The 19856-nt window shown below is 35.7% G+C and overlaps 1 protein-coding gene across 1 annotated transcript in view; it reads left to right on the top strand.

The window, feature by feature from the left end:
- Nucleotides 1-19856, top strand: part of LOC136037398 (uncharacterized) — a 154314-nt gene that overhangs the window by 11734 nt on the left and 122724 nt on the right. The window contains exon 2 of the mRNA XM_065720143.1: nt 14722-14848. Within this exon, the coding sequence (XP_065576215.1) occupies nt 14722-14848 (127 nt within the window). The remainder of the gene's footprint in view (nt 1-14721; nt 14849-19856) is intronic.

The following is a 19856-nucleotide window of genomic DNA, read 5'->3' as shown; positions in this document are numbered from 1 at the left end:
ACACATCCCGATTTTTGCAACTGATTATCAATTTCTTGGAAAAAACATGAATTTCATAAACTAGATTATAATATGATTTTATAGATATAACAGTCATATTGGTAGATTTGCCAAGAAGATATAAATAAATATACCTGTGTAGATACATATAATAAAATTAATAATCAATGGTAGTATATTTTTGTATGATTAAGATTGATTACTTAAGTAATATTTAGATTATTTTTTTTTTATTTCTCAGAGTATACTACCTGATTTTAGCCTATAATTTTAATCCCAGGCCGCGATTTGTTTTCGTTTGGAGGGGGCAGATTTTTTGAAATGATCCTGTCAATTGTTCTTGTAGATCTTATATAGAGAAAATTCCCCATACGTACGAAATAATAATCAAAATATTTGCCATCGAAAACTTTTCGTTCATTGTGGTTAAAATAAAAAAAAAAAGTTTTTTCAGCTGAAAATAAGGAGCAACATTAAAACTGAAAACGAGCACAAATTATTACGTATATAAGGAGGTTGCCCCCTTCTCATTACCTCACTCTTTACGCTAAAGTGTTTTTTGAATTTTTAAAAAGCTTATTATTTTAATTAAACTGTCCTATTGTATCAGGAGTCATCCTTAAATAATTGGAACAAATTTAGCAGAAAGAGCGGGGTACTGAGGAGGGGGAAACCCCCTCATATGCGTAATAATTTGTGTTGGTTTTAAGTTTTAATTATGCTCCTTACTTTCAGCTGAAAAAACTTGTTTTTTATTTAATTTTTGATAGTTTTTTAATTAATGCTGGGAAATTCAGATCCCTCTCCAATGGAAAAATTCCCCCCCCCCCACAAAATCTCCTCCATAGAAAGATCTTCCAATGTAAAACCCCCAGCGGACCCCCCCTACCCCCGAAAATATATTTATACTTCCCAATAGCCAATACTATATATAAGCAATAGAGAAAGTTCATAACTCGCAGACCTTCCCCCGGGGGCTGTGTGGGGTCAAGTCATCCTCAATGACATATTTATTAGATCTTTCGACCATGATGAAAAAATGCCTATCTCAAAATTTTGATCAGACAATTTTGGATAATAAAGTGGGATGGGAGGGGGGGTTATTGGCCCCCCAATATTTTTCGTCACTCAAAAGGGCACTTGAAGTTTTGATTTTCGATTAAATGAGCCCTCTCCTGATCTTCTAGGATCACTGGTTCGGTTCGATCAAAAAAAAAAAAAAAAAAAGAAAGCACGTATCCGTGATCTTGCTTGCGGCGAAAAATTCAAAATTAAAAAATTTTGTATATAGGAGCTTGATATCTCTACAGTAGGGTTTTCTGATATTCTCTCACGGAGTGATTTTCATTAAGATCACTTGATTCCTTAGGGGTGTTTCTCCCTTTTTCAAAAAATAGGCAAATTTTCTCAGACTCATAAGTTTTTATCGATAACATTAAACTTCATGAATTTTATATATCTTGTATAAGCATCAAAATTTCGTTACCACGAACTGCTTGAAAAGGCTTGCAAACTCTTAGGGCTACTAAAAGAGGTAGATACCCCCCACCCCTTCACTGCGGCGTCTTTAGTAATTCGTCCCATTCTGTGTTACTCCATTATGTTATTGGTAGAGTTTGATTTGTGTTTTTTTGCTTTGAAAAACTTTGAAATGCTTTCAAATATAATTGTAATTATAAATGAAATTAATTAATTGAAATTATAGTTATAAATGAATATTAACCTCGATTCGGTTTGGGGCTTCTTTCCTTTTTAATGTCTAGACTTTCTAGATCTGGTCTCCTCCGAAATCGAAGCTATAATGGTTTCCCCTCTAGTCTCAAAATTTCCAACTTTTTGCAATATATTTCAGATTTTAGCCTGTGAATTGAAATTGAAGGTAGTATGTGTTTTCTGGAGGGGGAGTTTGGAGAAATCTTGTGAAGGGTAACTTCCATCACAAAAGATGTAATCGAAATATAAATATGTTAACGATTTTCTCCTCTTTCACATTTATCTGAAGGACCCACTGTTGAATGTTTGGTTTTCCGTGTAATTTGCCTATTTATATTATTTTTTTTGGAATTCCGACCCTTTAATCTCACTCAAAACAAATTTCTGCGTATCTGTCTGCCTTGGAACCATCTCCAGCTGTTTCCTTCTTACTTATTGCTCAACATTCTTCTTGAATCTAAACAATTTTATTCAACCATAAAATTTATAAGTATTATTGAACTTAAAATTTACAGTCAACAACCGTAAATGAGATATGGCCATTAAGCAATCGTCACAACTTTGCTGTTAATTTATCTTAAATTCAGATTGAAGTTTTTTAGATTTTAATTATTCTTATAAAAACCGTTTTAATGATACATAAAGACACACTTTTGTGAAAATTGTGTTTTACTTTAATGCTATCGAGAAGAATTTATAAAAAGCACGTATATATATTGAAAGTTAGCTTTCAAATAAGCTCTTTGATGTCCCAGCACTCTGCTAGTGCCGGCAGGGTGGCGAATGCGGTCCATACCAGGGCTGCCAAATTTTTTTTAAGGAGTGTGTCATATTTTTTCCAAAAATGTGCTTTTTGTGTCATCTCAGATTCCATAATGTGTCACAAAATGTGTCATATTTTTTTTGCCACAAGAGGTATAATATTTAATTGTCAAATCTTTATTTAGAGTTTTAAATATATAATATTTTCCAAATCAGTTCAAAAAGGAGTAAACTTAACCTTATCCTATTTTCTTGGGATAATGACCTTTTTATGACGTCATGAAAGAAATAGAAACATTCGATTAAATTATTGTTACACACAATAAATTTGTGTCTGAGCGGCCAACGAGGCAAGTTTACATTTATGAAAGTTTTAATGACAATCAATTCCGACAGTAAATTGAAAATAGACTTTTCGTATTACTTCGTAATCGTAATCGGCTCTATACGCAATCGGCTTTATTGGCTAAGCTTTTAATTTACTCAATTGTAAGCCATTCAACTAGCTTCAATCTAGTATTTTTGTCATATTTGTTGGTGCCTTTTTAAGCCAGATGGATTATTCTGAAGGAAAGACATCTCTGGAAATTTGTAATCTTGTCCGAGGTGGGATACCTCTCCTGTACTCCTAAAAATGGGAGTTGCTGCTTATGCATACAGCTTTGGTAAACTGCATGCTGTTTACTTTTTACTATTAAGTACGTATCAGTTGGCTACATCAAATGCTCAATCAAGAAGCCAATTAAGTTCAGATATTCAGCCTGCATTGCGATTTGAAATATCCACATATGGCTGTTTTCTTCGCGTAGTTTAAATTTTAAATATGGTGATGGCATCTGTCCTGTATTCCGCACTGTTTGTGTACTACTGCCACCGTTGGGTAGCGTTATTCCCTTCCATTAATTTGTAGCTTTTCTGGAGGTAGAAAATTTAAATTTTACTTTGCTTTTATTACTATTTAAAAAAAAACAAGACTTGGATGACAAAAATGAGTAATTTTTTTGAAAAGTGTGTCATTTTTTGTCGATTGCGTCATTTTTTATTGAAAAATGTGTCATTTTCGTCGATTGTGTCATCATTTCGACTGAATGTGTCATTGTGTCACGCAACATCAAATTATGTCATTTTGACACAAAATGTGTCAGTTTGGCAGCCCAGGTCCATACTTGTTATCACGATCATTTTAAAAAGATAGCCCCTCATTATTGCTATTTTTCACCAGTGCGCTTGCGCACTGTCAATGCGCACGCGCATGTATCGTTTCTATGCGTATGCATCGTTATCAGAAACTGAAACTGTACCAGAAGCCAAATTCGTCGAACTAGAAGGATCGTGAAATGGTCATTCATTGGGTGAAAGTGATTGCATAGCATTACTTTCAACTAATCATATGCTTTCCACAGACGTAAAGTTACTCAAAGGGGAAGAGGAATTGTATGGTTTTAGTCAAAGTGTCACTGACAGCCAATGAAAACTAGTCTCTGTCGAATAAAACTAGAATCACAAGGTACTGCTGGTTCAAATTTGAGACAGATGGTTCAGATTACATGTCTTTAAATTTCATGGCTCAAACGCCATTTTTCGGCTATTTTTGTCCAAAGTAGTAATCAAGGGGGTTTTACAAGTGAGAGCGGCGGACGACGGTGCCATCCCGATGAGGGAAGGAAAAACGAAATAAGGGACACGCCAGTGCAACTGAAACTGAAATGAGATTTTCTTTAATTTCTCAGAGGGAGGACTTAAAACCTCGAGTTTCAGGACTTTCGATTGACTTTGTCCCCGTTATATCTACATGCTAGACTAATCTTGGAGAGCTTGTCTGAAAAACTTCGGATTTTGATAACTTTTTATTGCTTGTTTTTTTTGGGTGAGGGTGGGGGGGGGGGGTGTTAAATGCTTTTCCTGGCAACCTTGTCCATACGCTAGGCCAACCATGAAGACTACTGCTAATTTTTTTCTAAATTCTCACTCGTTTTGGATTTTGTTCTGGAGAGAGACTGCTTCGACAAGTTCCCACTTCGTCGAGTTTTTACAACTCTGAAACCCCTTATAGTTCAAAAAAAAGTTAACCCGAACAACTATTTTGTATTCGGAAGATAGCTGGAATCCTTGTCTTTCCTACCTTTTCTTGCCTGACATCATCAGTTGAACACTTAAAAACCTCTATTGTGACTTAATTTTCAAAAGAGGTGCCCCTTTCCGCCACCTAGTGTATATCCCAGTACGCCATGTATGGCGCACAGCTCTGCCACGCTTGGCAAAGTTTCCACCGACCTTTGGCACACTTTCGCCACCCTTGGCAGGCACTACCTGGTGCAGATGATTTCCGAAAATGGGCACCCTCTTGAGTTGTTCTCCCTGCCAGATAGATAACGGAGGTAGTTTTTGTCCATTTGTTTTTAAACTTGGATCTTTTATCAGTTGTTGTAATTCCCACGCACTTTTCCTTGATATCTGTGCGATAAGGACAACGAAAATATGTTGGGATTTATTCTAACTTTCTTCATATCAGTCCTATCTTTTAATTTAGTGATGCTTGTGAATTTTTGTAGCTGTCAGAGTGATTAATTCTGCTTCTTTTGCGTAACTAAATAAAATTCGAAACCAATTGGCAATGACTCATTTTGAATTAAATGCTAGTTTAAGCGAATTCTAAAGCACGAATTTTTTCGAAGGATATCGAATTTCCTTTTTTCAGCTGTGTTCAGTTTAAAAAACAAATTCAGTTTGTGTATAATGTTTGAACAGGTCATAGAAATGCATAAACATAGCTGTGACTAAACCCAGTAACTTATAAAAGAATTTGTGATTAGTGATTCACTAAAACGGTGAGATAGTTTTTAAAGTACCAAGGACATCAAAAATATTTTTTCCCCTTAAACTCCAATAAGGTCTGTTCATGTCAGAAAATCACAGTTTTCTGAGGTTTTTCTTATGATTGTTTTAAAATTGTGAGGTTTTTGAGTAGTATCACATTTTCGTCAGTGTTGTCACGTCAAACCGTGAAAATAATAGGCTATGCAGAACTACTGACTTAGATTTGAAAAGGCCTTTTTTCTACAAAAATTTAAACATTGACCATCTGTCAAATCCAAGGGGGTTCGATATCACCCCCGAACTTTTTGTCCAACCCGTAAAAACGTAATAAAAAGCATAAAAGCAGATTTTGATGCGTTTTTAAAAGTCTTTTGGACACTTGTCTGTTAAACAAAACACTCATTAATTACTCTGTGTAAGATCTGACAGAAACCGGTTTGTCTCTCTGGAATCGGTTCTGATTTGCTTATTTTGAGTGAGAAAACTACGATGTAGGTACGTTTTAATTAAATATTTAATATTTAGAGATGTTTAGGGGTTAGGTTAATTTAGCTATTTAATATATTGCGTTCTGTTCGGCCTGCTTTCCATAATTCTTTGTCGTAGCATCCATAATTTTGTTCCTAAAATATTATATTATCATCATATTTTGGTATATTTCGAAATAAGCAAATCATAACCGATCCCAGTGAGGCAAACCAGTTTCTGTCAGATCTTACACAGATGAATTTTTGAGTGTGTTTCGTTTAACAGACAAATACCGTTTTTAACCCCCTCCTCCGAACAAAGAACCTGGGCACGGCACTGGCTTAATCCCAAAGAAAATTTTACCCTATTATCTACTTGGTGCGATTTGTTTTAGCTTATCTCGTGCTGATTTTTTCATCCGCGTTTCTTTTTTTTTTAATTTGATGCCCTCTATTACCAAAATCTGCATCATGAAGGTCTTTTTTAATATTTTTTTCTATCTCTTCAATATATACAGTTTTCACTTAATCAAATGAAACCATAAGATTACATCTTCATTGTCCTAGGTACTTCATCAGAAAGCTATTACACGCTTTTTCAGAGCAATGCATTTAAAACAGATTGATATTTGTCATGGTGAATTTGGCGAAGAGTATGAGTTATTTGAAAAACAGGGTTGTTATCTAAACAATGGGTATCAATCACAGAGTTCAACCTCAAAAAGCATTAAAAGGTCAGATCGGTCAGAGAAAGTAATTCCTAGTGTTTGGCGGCATAGTTATCTTGCTCATCTGGCCCTTTCGCGAGTTGAATCGACCTCTTTGAACTCTGTCAGCAGCCTAAGTATTACATCATCACCCGGATCTGGAGCATCTGACCAGCTATTTATGAATAGAAAGTGGTTTGGTAGTAAAAACAACTTAAAAAAGTCTGATAGATCACAAAGCGTGAGTACTTTGCAACATAGCATTTCTGAGCCTAATGAGAACTACAAAAGAGAGTTTGTATCCCCGTTAAGTAGACAGAAGAGCCAAAAATCACTCACGGGAGCAGTAAAACGCCGTATAAGATCTCTGTCAAACTCCACTGGCATCACGCCAGGAGGCTTAAATGACAGCTTTGATACCCAGTCCGATACAGTCTCGAACTCCTCTGTGAACACATCAAGACATTCATTATACGAGAAATGTAATATAAAATCAAAACAAATTGAAGACAATATAATGTCTCTACGAGAAAAATTAAATAAACGAATTGAGAAATTTGACCGAAGCTTTCGGAATAAATCGAGGTCATCATATTTTAGTTTTAATGCAAAAACCGAATATGCTCGGCCCCAGAGTGAGGGAAGCGTGAAAATCTTTATATCAGCCCCATTTTCCCGTAGTGCAAGCTGTATAGCAGTCAGTACTAGCGGCAGTATATCTTCTTCCTGCCCTGAAAAGGGGGAATTTCGACCTAGAATAGCTGATGGAAATGATTCAAAGTGCTCAGCTCAAGTTAGCGCAGGACAATCAACAGAAGGTACTCAGTTGAACGATGCTGGAATCGATATTAAAATATCTGACGAACCAAACTCATTTTCTAAAAGTTCAGATGAAGAAATTATTAAAGACATTATTGACTCATCATTTGAACACCTCCGAAAGAATAGAAAAAGTATAAATCGAAGAAGTTTCAACCCTAGGCTGTCTACTGAAACAATTCTCGAATCTGAACCAGAAGTCTATGACAAGGATTTGGGGAATGACCTCTCTTATTCAGAGTTTTTGAAAGGAATGAAGAGGTCTTTCGAAAACGGCTCTCTTGATGCTATTACTTATGATAAGGCGTCTACACCTTATAGACAAAGCGCTAATGACAGCAGCAGAAGTTATGTATTGTCTGACTTAAATACCAAGACTACCCAAGAACTAAACGATGTAGAAGAGGGCTGTACTACTTTCTCAAATGAGATACGCCAAAGAACCGTCTCTGATATGTAAGTTATTTAATGTAAAATTGCAGTTGCTGGTCCGGCTTGGGGTTACCCTTAGTAATATATCACTATTTCTAGTGATTTTTGAATATATCTTAAACAAAAAAAATAATCCCTAAGTCAACACATAAATCACTAAATCAACGAAAAATCACCAAAATCTAGTGATTTCTTTTTTGCCGGGTGGCAACCCTGGTTTGGCTACCCCTTTTTTAGTTTGGGTGTTGCTTAAGTTCAATGGAGTCTGTGTATATGTAAATATTGCAACTCCCAACGGAGGGATCATACGCTGGATTTGTTTTAATCTTTCCAGCCTTTCTTCATTCCTTGCTGACCTCCTGTTGATTCCTTGTTAATTCTTTGTTAGATTCGTTTATTTACATTCTGACGCTTTTTCTGACATTTACCCAACTGACTGATTTTACTTTTTTTTTGTTACCCATATATTTTACTTAACCCCGTAAAGCGGTTTTAGGATCTTTCAAAACTTGTAATAGCGTAGTTTTCTTGTGGCAGATTTGTTTTTTTTTTTCGAACCCTAAACTATTTTACATAAGATGTTATAGAGAAGAAAATACGTATAAATAAAATTCTATATTTTTTTTGTGAAATTATCTTTCCGAAATCCAAGAAAAATTTTACGTTCATGAAATAGTGTGAGTAAACTAAAATTAAAAAAAAATGTAGTTTTTATAATATGAAAGTATTTAGAACTAACTTTTCGTTTGTTTTATCATTATTTCCATTAGTTCCTTTTTTATGCCTTTTTCTCTTTTCTTTTTCTCCTATTGTTTTTTTGTGAACCCTAAACTATTTTACATAAGATGTTATAGAGAAGAAAATACGTATAAATAAAATTCTATATTTTTTTTTTGTGAAATTATCTTTCCGAAATCCAAGAAAAATTTACGTTCATGAAATAGTGTGAGTAAACTAAAATTAAAAAAAAATGTAGTTTCTATAATATGAAAACATTTAGAACTAACTTTTCGTTTGTTTTATCATTATTTCCATTAGTTCCTTTTTTATGCCTTTTTCTCTTTTTCTTTTTCTCCTATTATTTTTTTTTTCGAACCCTAAACTATTTTACATAAGATGTTATAGAGAAGAAAATACGTATAAATAAAATTCTATATTTTTTTTTTGTGAAATTATCTTTCCGAAATCCAAGAAAAATGTAGTTTCTATAATATGAAAGTATTTAGAACTAACTTTTCGTTTGTTTTATCATTATTTCTATTAGTTCCTTTTTTATGCCCTTTTCTCTTATAATTAATTTTTTAACTTCAGAATTAAATCTAATTATATTTGCAAAGGATTGAAAGGATTATGTTTGCAAAGGAAACCCATTAGGATCAGAGTGGTTCAACACCGCTTAGTATTGTATTTGAAACCTTTTAGGTAATATGCAAAATATGTTTACGTAGGCTATAACACTACAAGCACGCCATGTTTGTTCAACAATTCTAAATTCAAATTTGCTAATCAAATTCGGCTAATTAAACTGAACGAGATTAGCAAAAGAATGCCTGTAGACTTTTTTATTAAGTTACCCATCCTACAATATGACGGGGAGAAACTGCTCATCGGCAGCTGCCCAGCTGCTCATTATACAGGAAATTCCTGCTCAGGCTTCCCGTTTCTGTCTTCCGAATGGGGAAATAAAGAATACCGTCTCCTTTTAAGATTTTATTTTGAGATAACTAGGAGGATTGATGATAATTTGTGTAGGAGCTGCTCATCTTTGCACCATAAAAGAGCTGCTTAAGTTGCTTGTGGCCGTCTTCCAGCTGGAGTAAGAGTTTAATTTTGTGTTCAACAATTCTAAATTCGAATTTGCTAATTAAATTCGGCTAATTAAATTGCACAAGATTAGCAAAAGAATGCCTTTAGACTTTTTACTAAGTTACCCAGTGCTAGAATATGACGGGGAGAAACTGCTCATCAGCAGCTGCTCAGCTGCTCATTATGTAGGAAAATCCTTCTCAGGCTTCCAGTTTCTGTCTTCTGAATGAGAAAATAAAGAGTACCGTCTCCTCGAAAGCTTTTATTTTGAGATAGTTAGGAGGAGTTGATGATAATTTGTGTAGGAGCTGCTCATGTTTGCACCATATATGAGTTGCTTGTGGCTGTCTTCCAGCTGGAGTAAGAGTTCTATTTTATGAAATGTCAAATACTGCTATTAAACGTGATATTCATAGGAACATAAATAAAAAAAAAAGAAAATGAATGCGATGATCAGGATGCCTTTGGCCATCTTCTTAACGGAAAAATTATTAGCGCAGCCTTTTTACAAAGCTACCAAATGCTGCTATATACAGTTTTGAGAAGCTGCTAATAATATGCATAGAAGCTGCTCATCAGCACCTGCTCAGATGCTCCTAAATGTGTGAATAAAGAGCAGCTTGTGCTGGTGTTTCAAACGAAAAAAATTGCTACCGTAGCCTTTTTATGGCACTTGGTATTAACCAAGTGACATATAGCAATCGCCAATTCTGTCGGTCTGTCGGTCCCGGTTTTGCTACTTTAGGCACTTCCAGGTAAGCTAGGCCGATGAAATTTGGCAGGCGTATCAGGGACATGACCAGCTTAAATTAGAAATAGTCGTTTTCCCAATTTGACCATCTGGGGGGGAGTGGAGGCCCGGTTAATTCGTAAAAAATAGAAAAATGAAGTATTTTTAACTTATGAGCGGGTGATGGGATTTTAATGAAATTTGATGTTTGGAATGATATCGTGACTCAGAGCTCTTATTTTAAACCCGACCGGATCTGGTGACATTGGGGGGGTGGAGTTGCGAGGGGGAAACCTAAAACTTGGAAAACACTTAGAGTGGAGGGATCGGGATGAAACTTGGTGGGGAAAATAAGCACAAGTCCTGGATACATGATTGACATAAAAGGAACGGATCCGCTCTCTTTGGGGTAGTTGGGGGAGGGGTTAATTCTGAAAAATTAGAAAAAAATGAGGTATTTTTAACTTACGAACGGGTGATCGGATCTCAATGAAATTTGATATTTAGAAGGATATCGTGTCTCAAAGCAATTATTTTAAATCCTGACTGGATCTGGTGACATTGGGGGAAGTTTGGGGTGGGGGAACCTAAAATCATGGAAAACGCTTTGATTGGAGGGATCGGGATGAAAATTGGTGGGGAAAATAATCAGAAGTCTTACATACGTGATTTACATAATTGGAACGGATCCGCTCTATTGGGGGGGGGGGGGTTAATTCTGAAAAATAAGAAACAATGACGTATTTTTAACTTACGAAGGAGTGATCGGATCTTCATGAAACTTCATATTTAGAACGACCTCGTAACTCAGATCTCTTATTTTAAATCTTAACCGGATCAAGCGTAATTGGGGGTGGGCATTTGGGGGGACCGGAAATCTTAGAAAATACTTAAAGCGGTGAGATCAAGATGAAACTGGATGGGAAGAATAGAAATCTGTCTAAGATACGTGACTGACATAACCGGACCGGATCTGCTCTCTTCGGTGGAATTGGGGGGGGGGGGTAATTTTGAAAATTGAGGTATTTGTAACTTACGAAAGGGTGACCAGATCTTAATGAAATTTGATATTTAGAAGGATCTTGTGCTTTAAAGTTCTAATTTTGAATTCCGACCAGATCCTGTGACATTGGGGGGAGTTGGAGGGGGAAACCGGAATTTTTGGAAAACGTGAAAATTGGGGTATTTTTATCTTACGAATAGATGATCGGATCTTAATGAAATTTTATTTTTAGAAGGAATTCATGTCTCAGAGCTCTTATTTCGAATCCCGACCAGATCTTTTGACATTGGGGGGAGTTGGAGGGGGAAATCTTGGAAAAACACTTGGAGTGGAGGAATCGGGATAAAGCTTGGTGGATAGAATAAACAAATGTCCTTGATACGTGATTGACAGAATCGTACTGGATTCGCTCTCTTTGGGGGAGTTGGGGGGAGGGTTTCAGTGATTTGGCGAGTTTGGTGCTTCTGGACGTGCTAGGACGATGAAAATTGGTAGGCGTGTCAGAGAGCTGCACAATTTGACTTGATAGAGTCGTTTTCCCAGATTCGACCATCTGGGGGGCTAAAGGGAGAGTAAAAATTAGAAAAATTTAGGTATTTATAACTTACGAGTGGGTGATCGGATCTTAATGAATTTTTATACTTAGAAGGACATCGTGGCTCAGAGCTCTTATTTTAAATTCTGACCGGCATTAAGCCTCTTATTTTCCTTTTTAAATCAATCTATTGATTCATAGAATTTTGTTAGAGCTCATACCATATGATCTCTTGGCTCTTAGCTCTTCTCGCCTCGTCACAAGTGCCATATGAGCTCTTAGCTCTTGTTATGAAGTTACTAAAAGCTGCTACATGACAAGAAGTTGATAATAATATGCATAGAAGCTGCTCATCATCGTCGGTTAGCTGCTCATATATGTTTTAGGGCTGCGTAGGTGGCTTATGCATGCCTTCCAGATGTAAAAAGACTGTACACCTAGAATAGTTCTACCAAATACGTCTCAAGGTGCTAGGAGAAACTCGACGCCCCAGATTATTCTGGGTTGATACCCTAGAAATTACTTTAATTTGTTGGAAATCACTTGGGAGGTGGCTGAAGTTTCTCCATACATAATTATACTCACAGTGCTTTCTAAAACTCGTTCTGCTTTTTTCACTGCTTTCTAGTACACACATTCCCTTCTTTCAAACTAAAGGTTCGATTTGGTTGGAATAAAATTCTGATCAAACAGTTCGTGGTAACTCTAAAAAAAACGGAACTTTGATACCAATAGTTACATCAAAAGAATCAAGTTTTAATGCTGATTTTAAATATAGAAGTTTCATCAAGATTAGTCTTACCCATCAAAAGTTACGAGCCTGAGAAAATATGCCTTATTTTACAAAATAGGGAGTTACATTCCTAAAAGTCATAGAATCTTAACCAAAATCACACCATCAGATTCAGCGTATCAGAGAACCCTACTGCAAAAGTTTCAAGCTCCAATCTACAAAAATGTGGAATTCTGTATTTTTTGCCAGAAGACGGATCACGGATGCGTGTTTATTTATTTTTCTTTTTTTTTCCAGGGGCGATCGTATCGACCCCTTACAAAATTTTGTAAGAGGGCTCATTCTAACGGAAATTAAAAGCTCTAGTGCCCTTTTAAGTGACCAAAAAATTGGAGGGCACCTAGGCCCCCTCCCACGCACATTTTTGTATGAAAGAGATTGTCCCCTGCACAACGCCTTGCTCTTTACGCTACAGTTTCTTTATTGTTTAAAAAAGTTGAGTTGTGACAGAGTCAAACTTTAGCGTAAAGAGCGAGGCGTTGCGGAGGGGACAACCTCTTTGATATAAAGGAGTAATTTCTGTTCATTTTAAGTTTTAATGTCGGTCCTTACTTGCAGTTAAAAAAAACTTTTTTTTTTATTTAATAGAAATAAAAACTGTCCCTTCTGAACCAGAAAAATGCATTTTCGCTATTTCCCTCTTGAAATTTTTGATTGCCAAGGGATTGGATTCGCTCTTAATTGGACTGTCGTAAATTGACAACCATGGTCAAATTAACAAGTTTAAGGTTTTTCAAGGTGAAGTTAAATTGTGTAATTAGCTTTGAGCTATCTGCCACAGTCCCAAGGATATTAGAATTTTAAAACTGTGCCAGTTTTAAATTGGTAATTAAAATTTATGACTCTTGATCGAACAGTAGATATACGATTAACTTTGGTTGTTTTAACTTTTTTATCTGCAATTTGCAGGAGAGAAAAAACGAGTCGAGTGTTTTAACGGCACCGCCGTTTTCCGCCAGCGTATGTTTTCTGCCACCCAGGAAATTTTGTATCATTAGTTGGGTTAGAATAGACAGGTTAGGTTAGTCTATGTTTATATCTATGTCTACGTTTTTGTCTATATCTGTGTCTTATTTTTATGCCTATGTCTATGTTTATTTCTATGTCTATGTCTGTTCTTATGTCTATGCCTATATCTATGTATACTCGTACCTATCTGAATTAAAAGGTGGCGGAAATCCGTGGTGGCGTTAAAACACTACTACCAAAAAAAATGGTGTTCAATCTGCCTAATTAGACGCGCGTTAATTAGTAGCTTTAAAGGGGTTACAATTCGATCCCCGCCATATTAAGGTTAGGTGACAAGCTTGCTACTCGCTCCTGTAAAATGACCCAGAAACTGAAACGTCCATTCTACGGTCTATGTGCTAGCAATTGCTCTGGAGGATTTGTATCCTTATCCTTTGATGTTCGTCCCAGTCGCGTCAAATCACGGGGGGAGGAAGGGGGAAATTTATTTTCTAATGTCTAATTTGGGAAATGCGTCGTTTATATATATATATATATATATATATATATATATATATATATATATATATATATATATATATATATATATATATATATATATATATATACATATATATATATATATATATATATATATATATATATATATATATATATATATACATATATATATATATATATACATATATATATATATATATATATATATATATATATATATATATATATATATATTTAAACCAAAATCTTTAATTTTCTTTTTTAAAGACTCCTCAAGCCACCGAAACTCGTCTTCCTTTCTTTTTTGAAAGTTCATGAAATGTCACCAATTCCATGAAAATTGAATACTTTTTACGGCATTATTTTAATAACTTGAATGTCATCTATGTAAAAGAGAAAGGCCCTAGCCCGTTGAAATTTAATGACATTACGTCACTTAACTGTTAAAATTTTTTTGACCAACCCTTCCCCTCCTCAGACCCTGGGAGATAGTCATACTTAGGTATCTCACATGAAGAACGTACTTTTGGACAAATATGGCTACACGCGATATTTGCCTTTGCTTCCCTATTAGCAGGCATTTATATATACGCAGACTTAAAGCTCCTCCTCAAATTAACTTTAACCATCGCCTTGTACTCCAATACTCTTTTTGCTTTTTTTTCAGTCCCCAGAACACATGGCCAAAAAATATAGCCTTTCGAAGTCATTCCACAGGAAGTCCCGAGTCCCATTCCTGCCATCCGGAGTATCGAGAGAATATAACTGGAGGAACATTGCTCAATGAAAACAAGGTAAGTCTAAAACTATTTCCAACTATTAGGACTGGAAACTTAAGCCGTGAACGAGGGGTCTGCCACTCTCCTTTTAGTTCACATTTCGAAACGCTAGTTTTCCCTCCACTCGTGGCAAAATCCGTGTCACATATAGAAGGGCTTTCTAAACTCACCTCCTTTCACCACACATATCATAATTCCAACCTTCCCTTCCTGGCATATACCATGTGGTGTAGCCGATGTTTGCAAGTCGGCTAACCCTAGGCCCTGAGTCAATCTATGATGCTATTGAATGAAAAAAAAAGTTTTTTAAGTGAAAGTAAGGAGCGACATTAAAACTTAAAATGAACAGAAATTACTCCGTATATGAAAGGGGCTTTTCCTCGTCAACGCCCCGCTCTTTACGCTAAAGTTTGACTCTTTCTATTAACTCTACTTTTTAAAACAGTCAAAAACTTTAGCTTAAAGAGCAAGCCGTTGAGGAGGAAAAGCCTCTTTCATATATGGAGTAATTTCTGTTCGTTTTAAGTTTTAATGTCGCTCCTTACTTTCAGTTTTGTTTCAGTTACTTTCAGTAAAAACTTGTTTTTCTTTATTTAATTTCTGAACGTTTTTGAATTAATGCATGTTTTGATTTTGGCTCTCCGCACATAAATAATTAAAACAATAATTGCATATTAATTGTTTTTGGCTAAATGGCTTTCTCATAGTTTTAATCGGAAGAATTTGAGAAAAAAAAAGGAGCGGGAGAGAAGGACTAGTTGCCCTCCAATTTTTTGATTACTTAAAAGGCAACTAGAGCTTTTAATTATTTACGAACGCTTTCATTAGTAAAACATATACGTAACTTACGAATTACCTTAGGTAACGAACTTCTATATTCGTATGTTTTTTATTACGTATATGAGGGGGTTCACCCCGTCGTCAGTACCTCGCTCTTTTCACTAAAACTTGAATTTTGTCCCAATTCCTTAAAAATGACCCCTGAATCAAAAAGGCCGTAGAACAAATAGTTGAAATTACTAAAAATACTTTAGCGTAAACAGCGAGGTATTACGAGCAGGTGAACCCCTCATATGCGTTATAATTTCTGTTCGTTTTAAGTTTTAATGCTGCTCCTTACTTTCAGTTGAAAAAACTTTTCATATTTATTTTTTCGTTGTTTTTTCTAAATAATACTAGAAAGTCCTACACCCCTTCATTCAAATTCTCTTCCCCTATGTCAAATTCCTCCCATGTACCCCCCCTCAACTTTCCCCCCCCCCCAAACCAAAAATCCCCCTGAAAACGTCTGTACACTTCCCGATAGCCATTAGTATATGTAAACAACGGTCAAAGTTTGTAACTTGCAGCCCCTCTCACGGGGACTGTGGGGGAGTAAGTCGTCCCGAAAGACATAGTTATTGGGTTTTTCGACAATGGTGAATAAAATGGCTATCTCGGAATTTTCATCCGGTGACTTTGGCGAAAAATGAGCGTGGGAGGGGCCTTAGGTGCCCTCCAATTTTTTGGTCACTTAAAAGGGCACTAGAACTTTTAATTTCTGTTAAAATGAGCCCTCTCGCGACATTCTAGGACAACTGAGTCGATACGATCACCCCTGGGATAAAAAAACAACACACGCATCCGTGATCTGTCTTCTGGCAAAAAATGCGAAATTCCACGTTTTTATAGATAGGAGCTTGAAACTTCTACAATTGTGTTCTCTGATACGCTGAATCTGATGGTGGATTTTCAGTAAGATTGTATTACTTTTAGGGAATATTTCCCACTATTTTCAAAAATAAGGCAAATATTCTCAGGCTCGTAACTTTTGATGGGTAAGACTAAACTTGATGAAACTTATACTATTTAAAATCAGCATTAAAATGCGATTCTTTTGATGTAATCATTGATATCAAAATTCCGTTTTTTAGAGTTTCAGTTACTATTGAGCCGGGTCGCTCCTTACCCATGTTAACGTGTTAACGTGGTTCGTTGTGGTAACGTTCGTTACCACGAACTGTTTGATAACTGAATTCATTATGGCACACCAAAAAACTCCAGAAGAACATTCGCAGATTAAACACATAAGGGAGGGATTCTATATTTCCTGTTAAAAAGTTTGTCCCTGATAATGATTGAGGGCCTTAAACTGGGACAAGCACGTATGTTAGATTTTTTTCCAGGGGCAAGGATATGAAAAACATTATTTAATAATTTGAATAAGAAGGGCCGAGAAATTCGAGACAATTTAGTTTATTGATTCAGGGGTGCCAGTGTGGGCCCCGATACCCCTGTTTTCCTGATTGGCACCATTTCTAGATTCTAATGTTTGAAGAGTTAGTATGGCAAACAGATTTTTTTCATTCGTCGCAACAAAACCGCTGGGTTTACTCCGCGCGCGCGGAGTAAACCAAATGGTGTAAAGTTCATGGTGTAAGTCTCAAACTAAAGCCCATATTTTCAATCTGTATTTAATTTATCAATATTCTGAAGCACATGATGAAAGAGATGCATAATGTTTGCACCTCCGATAGAAAGGGTGCAACCCCTTTACTTTTTGACCATAACTCTATTTCCTCTACCTTCCAAATCATGCTTTATTCTTCCTTGCTTCTATACAGGTTTGCCACCCCCAGTGATTTGTCACTATTTATAGTGATTTTTTATATTGCCGAAACAAGGAAATCACTAGATTATTTAAGAAAATCACACCAAAAGCCAACCATAAGAATCACTGAAATTTAGTGTTATTTTTCTGATGGGGTGACTAGTCTGCTTCTATAGAAACGTTTAAATTCGTATGTATCTTTACTGTTTCCGGTGAAGAGATCTTTTCTCTGATAGATATTTCCTCCCAGCTAGGGCATCTAGAGGGGCAGTTGAATTAGAGCAATTAAGGAGTTCCTGTACTTCAGAAGATTGACTGAATTATCTAGATTTGTTGAATATGCATAAAAACCTAGTATCATGCTCAAAACGAAAGGGCATTGATTAAATCCTTTTTTCTAACTTTTTTTTGGAGAGCAAAAGAATTTGAAATTTTTTAGCTAGAACCTAGGCTCTAAAGTACCAAGGACGTCGAAAGTAACCAAAATAAAATAATATAAATCAGAATAAACAATTGAGTCTATCACAAGCCAAATTCAAATGTTGAGTATAAAATAACATCTTCTGACAGAACATTTAAGGTAAAATGCCCTAAGATTAAAAGAAAAAAAAAAACATTAAATATGACAATTAAAATGATAAGAGACTATTGAATGCTGGGGCAGATCCAGTTTTTTTTTAGCGGGGGGAGGCATAATGGGTTGCTACAATAAACATGCGAACAAAGAAATACCAGCAATTTGAAGGGAAATTCGACAATTATACGTCGTAGGTAGGTAGTGGAAATGGTCTTAAATTTAATCTAAAATCTGGTGAGGGTTAAAAGTTCTGAAAAATCTCTTGAAATTAAAATGATATTAAAACATTTATACAAAAAATAGTAATTTATAAAAACCACCCCACCATAAAAAATTAAAAGCTGTTCACTATCTATAAAAAAAATGGCATTTAATAGTTTCTGCATAATTTTGCGCCTTTGCACTTCTGACCATACAGTGAATGAATTAAGCTTTGTATTGTGATTAAATAAAAAAACAAGTTTTTTTAAATGAAAGTAAGGAGCGACATTAAAACTTAAAACGAACAGAAATTACTCCGTATATTAAAGGGACTTTTCCTCCTTAATGCCTCGCTCTTTACGCTAAAGTTTGACTCTCTCTTAACTCTACTTTTTAAAACAGTAAAAACTTAATATTAAAGATATTAAATCTAATAAACCTTAATTAATAAAGATATTAAATCTTTATTAATTACTAAAGATATTAGATTTATTAATTAAATATATTAATAAAGATATTAATTTAATAAAGATATTAAATCTATAAATCTTAATGTTCAATATATTAAAATCTATTATTCATCAATCCAGACACCCGGACAAAGAACTATTTTTGAAGTATGTTTTCTCAAAGAAAATCATCTCACGAAACTTTGGGACATTTCTCTCTCCGTCCTTGACATTTTAGATTTTGCTTTTATAGATGGTTCGCACCTATATTCGAAAAGGGGGTGGCGCCCCATATCCAGAATTGCTGAAGCGTGCTGTGAGACAAGTCTTAAATGAGAATTCATCTTTCTGATCAGCCGCGGAAGAGTTTTCTTTGAAGAAGTCTACCCTTGTGGATGCCGTGAAACGCTACAAGAGTAGAATGCAAAATCTTGAGAAGGGTAGCCCAAGTGTAAACAATGATAATGATAGTGTTCAGGAGAGTTCTAAGTTCGTTTTTACTCCCAAACAAGAGAGAGAACTTGCCATAGACCTCGAAAACTGCTCAATATTGATCCACGGACTAAATCCAAAGGCAACGAGAAAGTTAGCCTATCAATGGGCAACAACTCTGAAGCTCAAATTCCCACCAAGTTGGGAGCTGAATGAAAGAGCAGGAGTTGACTGGTTTAAAGTATTTATGAAGCGTAATGCCACTTTGTCCATTAGAAAACCGGGAAATACAAGCCAGGCTCGTGCTTCTGGCTTCAATGCCACTGTAATTGGTGCGTTCTTTTGTAATCTTCAGGGACTGTATAGCAAGTTCCGTTTTCCTCCTTGTAGGATTTGGAACTGTGACGAAACAGGAGTACCCATAGTTGTTGAGACTCCAAAGGTGATTGCTACAAAGGGGGCAAAACAGGTGGCACAGACCGTGTCGACAGAAAGAGGGGAAAACACCACAATGCTGTGCTTTGTGTCTGCAACTGGTCAGACTATTCCACCAGTGTTTGTTTTTCTAAGAGTCAAGGTTCCCGAGAGAATGTATCGAGATGGACCACCAGGATGCATTGGCTCATGCATCCTGCATCATCCATCACAGTGGATGGATGACCTCGGAAAATTTCTTTTGTTCATTCCAGCACTTCCAGAAAGAAGCTAAACCCAGCAAAGAGAATCCTGTTTTGCTCTTGTTCGACAATCATGAAAGCCATATTTCAATTGAAC

Source organism: Artemia franciscana, chromosome 16 (genome assembly GCF_032884065.1).
Source record: "Artemia franciscana chromosome 16, ASM3288406v1, whole genome shotgun sequence".
Lineage (NCBI taxonomy): Eukaryota > Metazoa > Arthropoda > Branchiopoda > Anostraca > Artemiidae > Artemia > Artemia franciscana.
Note: the sequence above shows the minus strand (reverse complement) of the source record. Positions and strands in the feature narration are given on the sequence as shown.